The sequence below is a fragment of the Temnothorax nylanderi genome, unplaced genomic scaffold (genome assembly GCF_030848795.1).
Source record: "Temnothorax nylanderi isolate EJ_2023f unplaced genomic scaffold, tnyl_v1.0 TNYL_tig0043_pilon, whole genome shotgun sequence".
Classification (NCBI taxonomy): domain Eukaryota; kingdom Metazoa; phylum Arthropoda; class Insecta; order Hymenoptera; family Formicidae; genus Temnothorax; species Temnothorax nylanderi.
The window spans coordinates 1,331,676-1,347,343 of NW_027249105.1; the positions used below are offsets into that span (position 1 = coordinate 1,331,676).

Sequence of the window (15,668 nt, forward strand, 5' to 3'; positions counted from 1 at the left end):
GAAATCGGTCCGAGTTTCGGTTTAAGCCAATCAACTTGCAGCTCTTAAGCCTTGTGTACACGATACTAGAAATCGGTCCGAGTTTCGGTTTAAACCAATGAAACTGCTGCTTTTCTGTAAGAGCTGCAAGTTGATTGGCTTAAACCGAAACTTGGACCGATTTCTAGTATCGTGTACACAAGGCTATAGAGCCAATCGCGTTTGAGCGCAATTCGCTGTCTCGCGTTGTGGCTGGTACCGAATTCCCCAGAAAATACTCTAGAATCTCCAGTCAAATTCGAGACTGTCGCGCGTTTTGTCGACATGCCGACTGCCGACGCCGAGGTAGCGGGATATTTTCGCGAGGCAAAACGCACAATCGAGATGGAAATGGAATATTATTACAGCGCTTCGAGGCTTCGAGGCTTCGAGCCCGTCGACCACCGTCGACCGACGCGGACTGATGAGGCATCTGCCAGTCTGCCACTTGGAGCTTGGAGCACTTGGCTTGGCCATTCGCTTGACCACGGTCGTACAAATTGTTAATATGGCAGACGTTCGGGTCTCTAGTGTTGTTTAAGTTCGTGAAACTGCGAGTGACTGGAGTGACAACTGACAAAACAGTGGACAGTGGGTCCTGTAAGTCCTCTTATCGAAGGGCACTGTGATGCACTGTGATCGGTGATCGGTGATCCGTAATGTGTATGAGATTCTGATCGGCGCACGTCCCGACTCCCGACGTTCACGTGCGAATTCGTGATTTGACGCGCGCACGAAAGAGAGAGAGAGTGAGAGAGAAAGAGAGCGCGCGCGCGCGAGTAATAATCGCGGGCTGTCCGTTCGGTCGGAATCGCGCGAGACTCCTCGTCGAGCCGAGAGTCTACCAACATCGCCAACCAACCTCGACAACGAGAGGTAACATCGACGTCTCCGCGCGCGTGTACGTGCGAGCGAGCGAGAGAGAGTGAGAGAGAGAGGGGGGGAGAAGAAAGAGCAAGCGAGCGAGTGTTTTTCTTTTTTTTTTCTTTTTAAACATTCGTCCACTTTGTTTATCATTGCGAACACGATGGAATTCGCCGCGTCGTGATACGCAGCCGGTGACGCTCGTTCAAGAGTCCCAGGTAGGATCGCGACACCCCGCGCTTTTCTCTCACGTTATTTTGACGTTTCGCGCACTGTATAACCTTTCGCCCCCTTTGTGCTTGTCAATACGTCCTCCGATTCCTCCGATAGCGGAAAGCGGGAAAGCGGGAAAGCGGGAAAGCGGGAAAGCGGAGACGAGATATCCTCGGTCGGCTCGCGCTGCTTGTGTGTTTACTCGACGTGCGGCGACGGCGACGGCGACTCGCGGCTACATTCGCGGACAGACTTTAGGTTTCTCTCACAATTTTCGGGAGCATACCATATACCATACCGAGCATCCTTATCGTGTATCCGCCTCTGTAAAGTAGAGGTAGCGTTTAGCGATTAGCGATTGACCACAGTGACAGTAGCATACCCGTGTAGCGTATCCGCTTCCGCTGTCGGATCACTCGGATCTCGGCGACTCGGCAATCGGTATTCCGTGCTTCACTAACGAGACGAATAGCGGCTGTAGAGACAGAGGCACCTTTAGACTCGACTCGTGATTAAATGCCGAAACATCAGATTAAAATAAATTATTCGTTTGCGAATTTGTATTGCTGTATGCGTCAAGTATGGATTCGCATGTGTGATACATAAAAAATATATGCAAGAGGTATCCATATGTAGTTCATGTAGTTGTTACGGCTATAAAGATCTGTTTACAGCGAAATTGACATTGATCGAATACATTCAATGGATAGGTTGACGCGTACATTTAAATTTCAACGATCGTTACACAGGCAAAATCGGAATTCGAGTACGTACCGTAGGCATATTTATATTTAAAGGATACTTATTCCCGTGTGTGTGTCAGACGTAAGAAACTTATATATGTATTGTATGCAAGTGACACGAGCTTCGTTAGACGTTAGAAGGTTTGTATCTGGTAAAAATAATTCTTTGTTTGTTGTAGGAGGTGTGCGTTCGCGTCTCTGTACTGCATTTTAAATGTAACTATCGCTGAGACCCCTGCGCGATAAGAAAGAGGTAAGTAACACGGTATATCTCGGTAGTCACTGAATAGTCGTTGAGCCAGGAATTAATTGAGATTCTTCTTGTTCCAGGCTTACAAGTAATCACAGACTTTTGTCATGGATCATTGGCGATTCCATGAAATTATCGAGTTTTCGAGTGTTGTATTAGAGAGAGAAAAGTGGATGTGCTAATCGAATCTGCAAGATAACACGAGTGCTTGGTGTGCCTGCTTACGGGCAAAAACATTTTTTAAATAGTAGTGCCCACCGGGCTATGGCCAACCTGAACTTTGAACAGCCGCCACGCAGTATTGCGAACGCAGGTCTCACTTCACGCGCAGCTGGCGGCGGGGGAGGTTTGAATACCGTGGCCCTCACGGGTCATGTCACGCCTACCTCGGGCATGTTCTCAGGCTCGTCTGCAAGCACTTCGAGTACAGTCAACTCAGCGATAGTCGCCGCTAACGTTTATCCTGGAGCGTCGAGCTCTGGCGGTGGACAAAATAGTCATCAGCAACAACAGCAACTCTCTCCTATGGGCAGTAGAGGACTGTTTGGACAGAGAGCTTTTACCGATAGACGTACGATGCCTGCTCTTGGGTTAGTGTTTCTCTTCTCTCTATATGTATATTTCTCTCTCTCTCTCTCTCTCTCTCTCTCTCTCTCTCTCTCTCTCTCTCTCTCTCTCTCTCTCTCTTTCTCTCTCCCCCCCCTCCCTCTGCAATCATCTCCATCTGTATTGCAGAGCTTCGAATCCAATGGGTAGTATGGGCAGTTTCGGAATACCTCCAAGTCGCAATTACGGATCTCAAGGTGCGGTTAACAATTTCCACTCTGTTTTTGGGAGTGGAGGCGGTGGAGATACGAGTACTCCACCTCTGTTAGATCTCTCGGAGTTTCCCTCCCTAACGAATAGAGGTCAAGGTGATTCTATGCCGCAACCTAGTCCCATGCCGGGGAAACAGCCTTATGGTTAGTGCCAATAAGATGTTAATACAAAAGCAAAACTTTTTTTATGCATATTGTAAAACAATCACATTATACTGCACCATATTTGGTTCAAGTATCAGTCTTTTTTTTTCTCACTTAGAAGGCTTCCTACAAGCCTAACTTAGTGTCTAACTTAGTGAATTTATTCATAATTTATTTTACGTTTAAAGCAAAACGAGCAACCATACTTGGTTAAAGTATTAAAATTTTCAAACAGAATATAATGCAATAGTATGCATATATGCGTCACAGACCTTTCCAAATATTTTACATAGATGATACCTAAGATCGTTTTGCTAATGTAATTTTCATTTGCGTGTGTTACAGTTGGAATGGTAAAACAACCAACATCCGAGTCGAGCGAATTTACCATGAGCTCAGAGGACTTTCCAGCATTACCGGGAACGCAGAATCGAGAAGGCCCGTCACCTGGTGGCAGCATGTCTGGCGATAAGAATATTCCTGTAGGACTTGGTCCAGAAATCGGACAGGACGTGTTGCAGGCCAACAGAGCACCTGGATCTGAGAAATCTCAATCTTCTAAAAGAGGCATCCAAACATCGCCCGATGGTAAAATTAGAGATTTGTTTCACGAGCGTATTATCTTGATTAAATTATCATTAAATGCGACTAGATAGTTGGGTTTCTTCAGTTTAATTCTCATTATAATAATTATGTACTCATACACCCAGGCAAGGTGACGAACATTCCTGCAAGTATGGTGAAGGATCAATTCGGCATGGTTGGGCTTTTGACGTTTATCAGAGCGGCGGAGACAGATCCGAACTTGGTGTCGCTGGCGTTAGGTCAAGATCTTACTGCATTAGGACTGAATTTGAATTCACCGGAAAATCTTTATCAGAATTTCGGTGGCCCCTGGGCGGAAACCCCATGTCGACCGCAGGATATAGATTTTCACGTACCACCGGAGTATCTTATAAATGCCGCGATCAGGTACTGGTATTCCAATGCATTATCTAATTTGTCATTGAAGCTATCTCGGCTATCTGCATTGTGATAAAAAACTACAAATATTTGTGAACTGCATATATTTGTGAGCAATACTTGAGGTGCTTCTAAATCTTATTGTTAGATAGAGATCTGGTAGATATTAAATGGAAATTGTTTATGACCATTATATTATATCACATATTAAAATATATGTATTAAAACGAAATATTAATGGTATAGTATTTAGCATTGAAATAAAATAATTGTTATTATTGTATACATAAGCAGAATTATGTTATTTGTAGCATAATGTTTTTTTATTTCATATAATTAATTTTATCAACAAAATTAAGTTTCTTATATTTATTTTATAGGGATAAGCTAGCGCCAGTTAAACTAAATCGATATAAAGATGATCTACTGTTTTATATGTTTTATACGAATGTTGGGGATGTATTGCAATTAGCTGCTGCGGCGGAACTGTAAGTAAAAACAAAGTTAATTGTTATACTTAGAAATATTAGCGCAATTATGTGCGATACTTTGTGTAATTCTTTATATGTGATATGAAGGTACAGCAGAGAGTGGCGATATCATATGGAGGAAAAAGTTTGGATAACGCAGGCACCAGGTTTGGGGATTGTAGAAAAGACGTCGACATATGAACGTGGTACTTATTATTATTTTGATGCGCAAAACTGGAGAAAGGTAGCTAAGGAATTCCATTTGGATTATGCAAAACTAGAAAGTAGACCTCATCTTCCTTCGAACTTTCACCAAACTCAGCCTTGACTACAGGTGTGTACTCAATTTTATTCCCTCCTTTTCTTTTACATGTCATATATTCACGCATGACACACACACACACACACACACACACACACACACACACACACACGCACACAAATTGTATCAATTCAATCGATACAAATCTGTAGAAAAGAAGTTCGATGCTTTCGTTCCACAACACTATTGCACTTTCCTCTTGCTTCTCTGCAATTGTTCTGCAAGAAAAAGCAATAGAGTTAATCTTTAAATTATAATAGAGATTATATTATCTGTTCTAGACTTGTCTGCAGACCATTGTGCTGTCTTTAAGCTGGAAACGAATCAGCTATTGTATAAATGAACAAATTTAATAATCTTTAATAAAAACATAAAATTTGAAGAGTAATAGGAAATTTTTTAATCGATTAATTAGATACCTTCACCTTCACCGTCATAATTCATTATCTATCGTCATCATCATCTTCATCATTACTATCTTATCATAATAACATCCTTCCGCTCGTAGTTGCGATATTTATCACATTTTCATGATCCTTTCACAATTATAATTTATATTACAATGCAATTAATTTTTCCGCTTGCATCGCGAGGTTAGTTACATCTTCTGTAGCATTTATGATAAAATGTTCAATGTAATTCCGACTGTTTTGCTCAGAATCTTCTAAGAAATATCTGTGAAGAAAAGCAATAATTCTGTATTCTTTTAATTTGATTTCCTTGATTTGATTATTAATTCGAGTCAATTTTCAAATGTATACCTATAGTTGACCATTATGCCGCAACTATTTGCCACTCCACGTGGCGAAGGATCAGCCATCCAGTTTATTCGCCACATCACAGCTCCGTTACGTAAATGGAAATTAGCTACGCGAAACAAATTATGAAGAAGAAATTATTTATCTCACAGTGTTAATCTTGCTTCAAAAATGTATTTACATAATTTGTATATTCATAATGTGATTATGAAAGAAGAGAAGAAAAATAAGTACGGAACGTACCGACCGTATTTAAAGCATAGCCACGTCTTTTTTCTTTATACAAGTACCATGCGCAAGCTCGAAGTAGTGGTTGTTTTAAAAATTCTGACAGTTGCTTATCCCCTGTCCATAACGAAGTACCCAGAATCTTTTTTAAGGCTGCTATCACGTTTTCCGTTTGTAAAATATCTTTTGCAATTCTACATTCTTGCGTGGTAAATATAAACGCCATGTCTATGGAACAAAAATACCTTTATATATCATTTTTACTAATTTTCTTTTTTTCCCCAACAGTCAGTAGTTACCTTGCTTTAATTTATCAAATAGCCAAGTCTTAAAATTTGGTATCGGTGATAAGCTGGACAATTGTTGTATAGCTGGAAATTCAGTCATGATCTCGCTGGCCACTTTTTTAATCAAATAATTACCGAGCTCAATTCCCTGCGCAAAAAACACCTTTACAGTCACATATATTTTCTGCGGCGCAGAGTTGTAATATACTTTAATATAATTTATGTTAACTTGAAATTTTTAACCAATTAAAATCTCTATTGCAAATCAACTGCAATCCTACCTGCAATCCTTTCTGAGTGGATACTATAGAATAAAATATTGCTGCTTTTATCTTCGATTTATCTTCTTCTAGAAATGTTATATATTTCTTTGCGCTCCCCAGAATTCTAGTTTCAGCTTCTTCAATACCCTTTACACTATCTGTAATATATACATAATAATATGGATATATATATTGAAAAATGTACTAGTTACTCTTATCTTTCTTTCCTACAAAACAAATTCTATTTAAAAAATTTAAAAACATTTTATTGCCTGGTATAACATCACATAATGCTGTATGCAACACGACAATAGGTTCTCTTGGCATGGATGGGTGCATAAATATGTAACATCTCCTATATGGCCCAACTCTGCGTTTCAAGTCCAACCAATTTCTTATGGGATGTATAGCTTCGTAATCGGAGACCTTTAGATTTTCGAATGAAGAAGAAGAAGAAGCACATGTCAGAAATGTAGAAATTGAAAGCAGATGTTGAATTGCAGAGATAAAATATTTAATTACTTGTAATTACTTTTTGCAATGTGTCACATGCGCTTTCCCAAGTTACTCGTTCCATGTGTAAGAAACCCACGGAAAACCAAAGCAAAAGCAGATCTCGCAAATAATGATTTAGTTGTTGTATTATTATACTTTCATCGGCATCTTTTACATCTGATATTAGTTCCTAACAAAAGTCAAATAATAATCGATAAAAATAAAAATTTAACTTAATCTCTCTGATATAAATTTCATTTTATGATAAGATTTGGGTCACAATGCACCCATGGATGTCGCTCGTCGCTCGCAAGCACCCCATAGGTAAAGATTTTTTTATTTTGCTTACCAGAACATCGGTTCTTAGGTCAACCAAGAACTTGACGCCATGCTGCAATCTTCCTATAATAACGAATAACCAATGATAAGCAGGTGTAAGAACATCCTTCAAAGTTCTCTCGTGGACAATCATTTGTCGTTCATTTTCAGGCTGTAATAAAAGGCTGGGATATAGACACTTTGCACAAGTGCGACATATGATATGTGATATGTGTATTAATAAGGGACGATCAGTTCTTTGGCAATAACAAAAAGAGAGAAAATACATTTATAACGTGGCAGTGGCAAACATGTTTGATTACGTCGATGATATCGAAATAAAAGTTGATACTCGAACGTATAGTTTGATTAAAGCGTTGCACACGTAACTCGCAGAAAACAGTATATACTATGTGTATGTGTATACTATATATACCTCGGTGCAGACCAATCTCTTGGCCACTTGGCATATATCGTCGTGTTGTACGGCATACCGCGAAGCTAACGTGCGTAAAATCCGTCGGCGATTATCCTTGTTGCTCTCGGTATATCTGACGCACAGCGCACGTGCTTTGTTCTGCAAATACTTTTGTCATTTATACAATTTCTGTCAAGAAGAAAGTTAGAAAGGGAGACTGCGCTTTGTAACCTCTATGATCCAGTTGCTGATCTTGGTGTCCTTGAAACCAAAAATTTCCCGCAGTTCCTCGTCCACGTGTAACGCGCCGTTCACGTTCACTTCGGCACGTAAAATGGATGACGTTCCATATTCGTGTTTAACGTTGCGCTTCAACTTGTTGACGAATTTTAATTCCGTCGCGAGTCTGCAACGACGAGTAATCGGTAAGAGTTCGAAGGCAAGCTTTCCTAACATGATCGTAAATCGTAATCCAATTATATCTGCCTGCGCTTTCAATTATATCGAGATGAATTAGAGCAGATATTAGATACTTAATTTTCAACAGGTGTCATACATATACATATATCAGCTGATGTGACATGTGACTTGAATGACTTGCTTTGGCCACGTTCCGTAACGCGCATATGCGCGCATTTTCTATAGTAAACGTTACGTATACTATAGATAAATGCGCGCATATTCGCGTTACGGAACGCTGGGACAGTCATTACAGATTTTCACTGTTACATATATATTTCGATTTGTTGGTAAAATCGTAATTATTTTATATTGGTTATATCCATCTTGGATATAGAAGTCGTGGACCATTGGATAATCAGGATACTCGAGGACTCGAGGATAATCCGGGGATAATCGAAGAATGCCGCGTGACGTGTGTATTTATATATATATATTAGGATAAAACTTTTATATCATCGAGTCAATTTCCATCGTTATCGATCTCTTTACCGCTTGTTGCTTGTTACCGTGTCCACGCCGTCCACGGATCCAAGGACAGATCATAGATGCCGCTAGTTGGCGAAGGTTGGTGACAGTGGCGAACTGGTGATCCCTGGATTCCCTGGAATCCCTGGGCAAAATGGCGAATAAATATGGCGAATGGCGATTGGCGATGACGGCGACTCAGTGTCCTCAGTGAGCATGAGTGAGCAATGAGCATCAGCGAGGAGATTATCGTCAGTGTTTTCTCGATGAATGTCTCGATGAAAGTAGTCTGAAAGCGATCGCAAATGTGATACGCGCCGCGATAATAGTAATAACGTACAGAATGCAAACTGCGCGTTTTTATTGCCATCTTGTTTGGAGCGTTTGGTGTTTCTTCCAAGGTGATAACGCGTGCTTGATTACGCCACATTAGGCGATTTTTGGCGATCATTTGGTATGGTTTGGTACATATACCAAAGTTGCGCTATCGGTGGTTTCTATTGGTTCTGGTGCAGTTTGGTACCCTTTGGTTGCTTATACCAGAGTCACGCCAAACATCGCCTATTGTAGAACACGTTTCCCGTTCTTGTCTTGCTGTCAGCTGTCAGCTGTCACCTGTCACCTGTCACGTTCTGTTACATCGATATTTCCTTTATTTCCTGTCTACTTCCTTCGTCAGCCTCCGCGTTGTACAGTCTAAAGGAGAAGGAAGTCTTCTCCTTTATAGATTAAGAACTGTCAATTGCTTGCGACAGGCGAGACATCGTAGACACGTAGCGTTATCGTATTTTCAATTTTCAATTCTCAATTCTCAATCGTGTGTGTGTGCTTTTTTTTCTCAGTTACTGCCAAGGACTATATTAAACTGTCACACGATGGACCAGTTGTGCTGGGTGGGACGATCACTTTTAGAGCGGATTTGTACAGAGAGGACGGCCAGCGACCAAGAGGGACTTTCAGATACAAATGGGCTGACGATTCGTTAATGAGACATGAATATCAGGTTATAATTAAATCACGATGATATATAATTGCGTTATACACAGTTGTTTTATTTATCCTTTGGCATAAAAGATTCTTGAATTTAGAGCTACATTAATATCTAATAATATTATTATTTAATTTTGTGACTTTTCATGGATCCGTTTACTTGTTTTTTCATATTGATATTGTAAATTGTTATTTTTTATATAAACATTTCTACATTTTTACATTGCGTAACCTTTTAGAGCAAAGATACATCAAATACAACAACATTTTGGAGCATAAGTTATCCACGCAAAGGTAACATTCCTGGAAGTTATATGGTGGAGTTAGAAGTTTCCTATCTCAGCTTTTCAATTTTGTGGATATTTGATGCAAGTGCTCGTATCGAGTTCGAGATTTCTGGTAACCTTTGTTGAGAAAATTTCTCTTGCTGCTTCTCTTCTTCAAATGTCACGTCTTATCGTTGTCATCATTTAATTTCAGAATGTCTCAATGGCAATGTAACGATAAAACAGGCTAATAAAACCATAACAGGAGAATACGTTTCCTCTACAAACGAGACGAAACTAATGATAGGCATGCGTAAGGGAGATTATGACTTTATAACGCAAGAGGCAACAGCGATATCGACGTATTGGTTTATCGACTGCAAGTATTACGGTCAGACAAATGATTTCGCTTTCGTTTATAATTTTACCAGTCCTGGCGTAACGCACGAAATAGGAGCTTTAGTGATCGCTTCGTACGATCTGCCAACGACCACAACCACGTTGACACCTACAACTACGGCCGTACCTGCTAACGTGACAACAATCGCGCCAAATGCTACTACGGCAAATTCCAATGGGACTCGTGTTACAGCGGTAACATTACCAATACCTGTTACGAGTGCAAAACCATCGATAAAGCCTACGCCAACTGTGCTTCCAATTGACACAAGTACAATAGATGCTGGCAACATATCGTTGCCGTACATTTGCTCAAACACATCTCTTATTCTACCGGATCCTAACAAAACGTATGGATACTTTTCTAAGAAGATCCATGTTCGTGGTTAGTATATGCAATTAATATTTTATTATAGAGGACAAATCATTCTGAATATACTTTTATGTGTGAATCTAATCTATAATTTTTCAATTTTTCAATAAATGTCTTTAGCTCCCGTGTCAAATATCTCAGTGGGAGGTACGAATTGGATCCAACCATGGGACATGCTATCTTTGAACGTGACTTGCAAGGGGTCAGGTCCGTTTTCCAAGTGTCTTCAATTTCACCGTGGCAAGTATAACGCAACGGGAAATGAAACGTGTGACAATATGGAACACTTGTACTTTTGCAATTTTTCCATCGTCCATTATTTCCTCGAGCCCAGTGTCTACACAATATTAATCATATTGAACAACGAAGTTAGTACGCAAATTTATCCACTAACGATAAACATTTACAAAGGTAAATTTCTATTAGCGATGTATTTATCAAATTTACCAAATTTCCTTATTATAATTTATAGACACGATTACAATAATATTTGCATTTAACATTCTTACAGTTACGACAAAACCGCAGTTATCGGTTATCATAGTGCCAGTCTCTTGCTCAGTTGTCGCTGTGGTGCTGATAGTGTTCGGCGTGGCGTATTACATCCAAAGCAGAGCAAGATTCACGATAGAAGTCGCAGATTTTGATTTTGGGCAAAGTAATCCAGAGATGGAGTACAAAACGTTTACGGAACGCTTACGCGACTCGTTTAATAACACTGTAAGACCTGGCAGCAAACGGCTAAGCGTACGCTATTATGGCAGCATGAATCACTGAAATGTACAGGCTGTGCGAAGCTATGTGACCTCTATCGCCATCTAATCTTTCCGTTACCTTTAAATGCAGTATGATCTATTTTTTTTTCGTTTCATCTTTTGGTTAATCTTAATATGCTTAACTTTTATTTTCTTATCGCAGATTTAGTCTAATGGGGGAGGGGGGGTGGGGGAGAAATGGTTAGAACGACTAATACGAAATTTTTTCAATGACAGACAACTTTCTTCCGCTTTTGATCGCAAATTTCTATCGATTTGTATCGATCGGCTAGTAACTAATATATAAACTATGTTTATTGTAGGGATATAAACCACTAAGCAATCCACAAACACTTCAGTGATGCGTGAACGAGAAGCAATGTTCTTAAAAACGACACTAAACTATAATAAAAGTTTTGTGAGGAACGAGCGGAAACGAGTAATGCGCCAAGCAGAAATATCCATTGGCAAATTCGACGACACTACTAATGAAGAGGTCTATCGAATGTTGTGTGGTAATAAATATTGGGCAAATTCGTTTAATGAAGATAAACAGCGATTGTGAAAAGAAAGGAAGAAGACAACGTTGCACGATAATTAATCAACTAGCGAATGATCAAATCGAGATTGTACATAGATGAGGAAGTTACGATGTATATATAGGCTGTGAATATAGTACGCAACGATATATTAGAGTCGCTCTTAACATGATACACGGGAGAACTTTATATTTTTTTAAAAAACCGCAACAGGAGTTATCTCAACTTACACATCCCATTTTATAATTCGTCATGCGTTATTCTCAATTGTTTATTGTTTATTAGCGATTGTATATGTTTCGCACGTACGGGATACAATAGTTATGAGTTTAAGAAAAAAACAATAGTAAGTAAAGTACACTTTATTAACTTGTCTAACATTTTTACACACATGTCACATATATACGCACACGCGTATACATAGAAGTTGCTAATATGAAGAGGCTTTATTGAAAAGCAGAGTAAAATCAGGGTCGTACTAAGAAATTTTTTAAATATTACATTGTATTTATTATTTGTTAACAAGTAGATTTTTCAAGAGATTTCGATCTGAATAGAATCGTTTTAGAAATTTAGATTGTTTTAGAAATTCATTTATAGATGAAGCATGAACTACTATGAACACGTTATGAGACGTTATAAGCTAGAAGAATTCTGGAAATGTAATAATCGCATTATTGTGGCGTAAGAGTAATTATCTGCTATATCTTTAATAAAGACAAGTGTTAATGGACGGATAAGTGTTATGCTGTTGCCGTTTCTGCATTATCGTTATTGGGGGATTGTGATGGTATTATCGATACGTTACATCGAGCTCGTCGCAGTTATATAACTTGTTAAATTATTGTAATAATATTGTATTATATCATTAAAATAGTATCCCAATTTTGATATATAAGACATGATGTAAACAGGTAAAACAGCTTTGTAATCGGGCATTAAACTATCGATCGATATAGCGATTTTGATCAAGATTGAAATACTTTTATGTTACTTTACATTTTGTAAAGATATATTTATCTCTACTTTTCGTTTTTTTTTCTCTCTTCCATGTTAACACCGGCAATAGATTTTCGAACTATCGGAAGCCATGTATCAATACTGTAGCATTGGCCGCGTTCAGCAGACGCCAGACACGACACAACTGTTGAGTGAGCGCACAGTGATTCTTAATATGATTGGTTCTTGCCTTTGGTTCTTTTCCGGATCCAAGTGCAAGAACCAATCATAATGAGCGCTCACTCAACAGTTGTGTTTTCTGAACGCGGCCATTGGTACACGGCTTCCGATAGGTTAAAAATTTATATTCTGTTGGAGTGAATTTTGGAACGCAGATACTTCATACCGTGATGAGAGAGATGGCTAGAGGAGCTGATGGCTCTTCCAGGCCTCCACCTCCTCTCAGGCTGCTCGGGATGTCCCTCGTGTTCCCTCGATGCGAAGCTGATCTTCTTCCCGCGTGGATATTCTCTGTAACATAAAAATAATCGAATCGATTAGGTAATTGTCACGCGCATTGAACATTTTATTCGTTATTCAGATTAATACACATTTAAATTACTTCTTCGCAAAAAGGTCTCTACGTTACAATCAGCTTGAATCAAATTTTTCTATAATTATTTCTTTTTACTAATTTATATTTCGAAACACGGTTTAATGTAGCAACTAAATAAAACTAAATGAAAAGAGAGATTCTATAATATCTTTAGAAAAAATAAAAAGTAACACTTACCAGAAGTGTTGGTACGCCGATGACCGATGCCTATCCTAGGCCTCCTCCTCCTCTCAGGCTGCTTGGAATGTCAGCTACGCAGGATTCCCTCGCTGCTCCGATATCACCTTCTGCGTCGTTATTTTCTGAAACATTCAAATGAACGATTCGATTAAGTAAAGACAGAAGAACTAGAAAATTTGTGAACATAAATGACATAGTACGTAAAAATCAATTACACTCACCACTTTCTTTCAGGCTGTTCCGGCCGCAAAATCCACCTCCACCTCCGGGTCAGATAGGAGTCTCGAGCCACATTGAGACTCGTGGCAATGCAGTGTGACTTCATCCCTTAAGCAAGAAAAATCAAGAAGCATTTCAGCTATATTGCATTAATTTTACAACGTTTTTGCAATATAGTCGAAATGTTTCTTGACTCTTCTCGCTTAATGGAAATGTAATTGCTGAAAGGAATTAAAAATTATTCCCTACGTTTTAACTAAGTAGCTTTTTTTTTTTTTTTTTACGTGGTGGAAATCTTCCATCACTGGAATCCCCACGACGTCCTGGAGGCAACCCGTCAGCAGTGGCAACCAGTCACGGTGGCTATGCCACCGATCGGGGAGCACCACTGGTCGGGGAGTGCCTCCATTCTTCCGGGGTTTGAGTGACCAGTGACCCCCCTTTCGGGGGGAAGACCCCCCCTTCCCCGGGGCGGGGCGGGGGGAGTGCCGGATTCTGCGGAGAGCAGAACATTAAAGTTCCGCCATTTCCCCGCAGCCTACCGGCTAAAACCACCACGAGTGACCCTAACAGAGGATTTATTTATTACACGCTCACTACTGGAGAAAAGCGTGATGTCGCCGAAGGCAGACAGGAGGAGGATTTACTTTTTACACGCTCACTACTGGAGAAAAGCGTGATGTCGCCGAAGGCAGACAGGAGGAGGATTTACTTTTTACACGCTCACTACTGGAGAAAAGCGTGATGTCGCCGAAGGCAGACAGGAGGAGGATTTACTTATTACACGCTCACTACTGGAGAAAAGCGTGATGTCGCCGAAGGCAGACAGGAGGAGGATTTACTTTTTACACGCTCACTACTGGAGAAAAGCGTGATGTCGCCGAAGGCAGACAGGAGGAGGATTTACTTATTACACGCTCACTACTGGAGAAAAGCGTGATGTCGCCGAAGGCAGACAGGAGGAGGATTTACTTTTTACACGCTCACTACTGGAGAAAAGCGTGATGTCGCCGAAGGCAGACAGGAGGAGGATTTACTTTTTACACGCTCACTACTGGAGAAAAGCGTGATGTCGCCGAAGGCAGACAGGAGGAGGATTTACTTTTTACACGCTCACTACTGGAGAAAAGCGTGATGTCGCCGAAGGCAGACAGGAGGAGGATTTACTTATTACACGCTCACTACTGGAGAAAAGCGTGATGTCGCCGAAGGCAGACAGGAGGAGGATTTACTTTTTACACGCTCACTACTGGAGAAAAGCGTGATGTCGCCGAAGGCAGACAGGAGGAGGATTTACTTATTACACGCTCACTACTGGAGAAAAGCGTGATGTCGCCGAAGGCAGACAGGAGGAGGATTTACTTTTTACACGCTCACTACTGGAGAAAAGCGTGATGTCGCCGAAGGCAGACAGGAGGAGGATTTACTTTTTACACGCTCACTACTGGAGAAAAGCGTGATGTCGCCGAAGGCAGACAGGAGGAGGATTTACTTTATTACACGCTCACTACTGGAGAAAAGCGTGATGTCGCCGAAGGCAGACAGGAGGAGGATTTACTTTTTACACGCTCACTACTGGAGAAAAGCGTGATGTCGCCGAAGGCAGGACAGGAGGAGGATTTACTTATTACACGCTCACTACTGGAGAAAAGCGTGATGTCGCCGAAGGCAGACAGGAGGAGGATTACTTTTTACACGCTCACTACTGGAGAAAAGCGTGATGTCGCCGAAGGCAGACAGGAGGAGGATTTACTTATTACACGCTCACTACTGGAGAAAAGCGTGATGTCGCCGAAGGCAGACAGGAGGAGGATTTACTTTTTACACGCTCACTACTGGAGAAAAGCGTGATGTCGCCGAAGGCAGACAGGAGGAGGATTTACTTTTTACACG

The 15,668-nt window shown here is 40.4% G+C and overlaps 3 protein-coding genes and 1 long non-coding RNA gene across 15 annotated transcripts; 2 read left to right on the forward strand and 2 right to left on the reverse strand.

Annotated features, from left to right (window-relative positions):
* Positions 1-486: 486 nt before the first annotated feature.
* Positions 487-5,825, forward strand: LOC139771729 (CCR4-NOT transcription complex subunit regena). Of its 5 annotated transcripts, none has more exons than XM_071704714.1 (9): positions 487-618; positions 2,018-2,091; positions 2,169-2,678; positions 2,824-3,050; positions 3,396-3,638; positions 3,761-4,022; positions 4,394-4,501; positions 4,592-4,817; positions 5,087-5,193. In XM_071704714.1, the coding sequence occupies exons 3-8, from the start codon at positions 2,353-2,355 to the stop codon at positions 4,809-4,811; spliced, it is 1,386 nt and encodes a 461-aa protein (XP_071560815.1). In that variant the 5' UTR covers positions 487-618; positions 2,018-2,091; positions 2,169-2,352; the 3' UTR covers positions 4,812-4,817; positions 5,087-5,193. The 5 variants fall into 5 exon arrangements, with proteins under 5 accessions (XP_071560815.1, XP_071560813.1, XP_071560812.1 ...); XM_071704712.1 differs by lacking the exon at positions 5,087-5,193 and adding an exon at positions 5,573-5,825 and having other exon boundaries at positions 501-894; XM_071704711.1 differs by having other exon boundaries at positions 502-894.
* Positions 4,813-8,161, reverse strand: LOC139771726 (malonyl-CoA decarboxylase, mitochondrial). Of its 3 annotated transcripts, none has more exons than XM_071704707.1 (11): positions 8,110-8,161; positions 7,804-7,978; positions 7,591-7,731; positions 7,186-7,326; positions 6,874-7,026; positions 6,614-6,767; positions 6,360-6,499; positions 6,091-6,226; positions 5,807-6,019; positions 5,567-5,672; positions 4,813-5,480 (listed from the first exon to the last, which is right to left on the reverse strand). In XM_071704707.1, exons 1-11 carry the CDS (start codon positions 8,124-8,126, stop codon positions 5,363-5,365), a joined length of 1,494 nt encoding a protein of 497 aa, XP_071560808.1. In that variant the 5' UTR covers positions 8,127-8,161; the 3' UTR covers positions 4,813-5,362. The 3 variants fall into 3 exon arrangements, with proteins under 3 accessions (XP_071560808.1, XP_071560810.1, XP_071560809.1); XM_071704709.1 differs by having other exon boundaries at positions 8,129-8,151; XM_071704708.1 differs by having other exon boundaries at positions 7,804-8,122.
* A 110-nt stretch (positions 8,162-8,271) lies between these two features.
* On the forward strand, positions 8,272-12,554 carry LOC139771727 (uncharacterized). Of its 6 annotated transcripts, none has more exons than XR_011717967.1 (8): positions 8,272-8,446; positions 8,568-8,719; positions 9,342-9,502; positions 9,729-9,888; positions 9,970-10,539; positions 10,648-10,938; positions 11,039-11,372; positions 11,606-12,554. XR_011717967.1 is itself a non-coding variant. In XM_071704710.1 (7 exons), exons 1-7 carry the CDS (start codon positions 8,843-8,845, stop codon positions 11,642-11,644), a joined length of 1,488 nt encoding a protein of 495 aa, XP_071560811.1. In that variant the 5' UTR covers positions 8,279-8,842; the 3' UTR covers positions 11,645-12,554. The 6 variants fall into 6 exon arrangements, 1 of the variants encoding a protein (XP_071560811.1); XR_011717968.1 differs by having other exon boundaries at positions 8,573-8,719; XR_011717966.1 differs by having other exon boundaries at positions 8,272-8,719.
* LOC139771730 (uncharacterized) lies at positions 12,166-15,372 on the reverse strand. Its single transcript, XR_011717970.1, has 3 exons — positions 13,778-15,372; positions 13,554-13,678; positions 12,166-13,291 (listed from the first exon to the last, which is right to left on the reverse strand). It is a non-coding gene; the product is annotated as an uncharacterized lncRNA (long non-coding RNA).
* Positions 15,373-15,668: the final 296 nt, after the last annotated feature.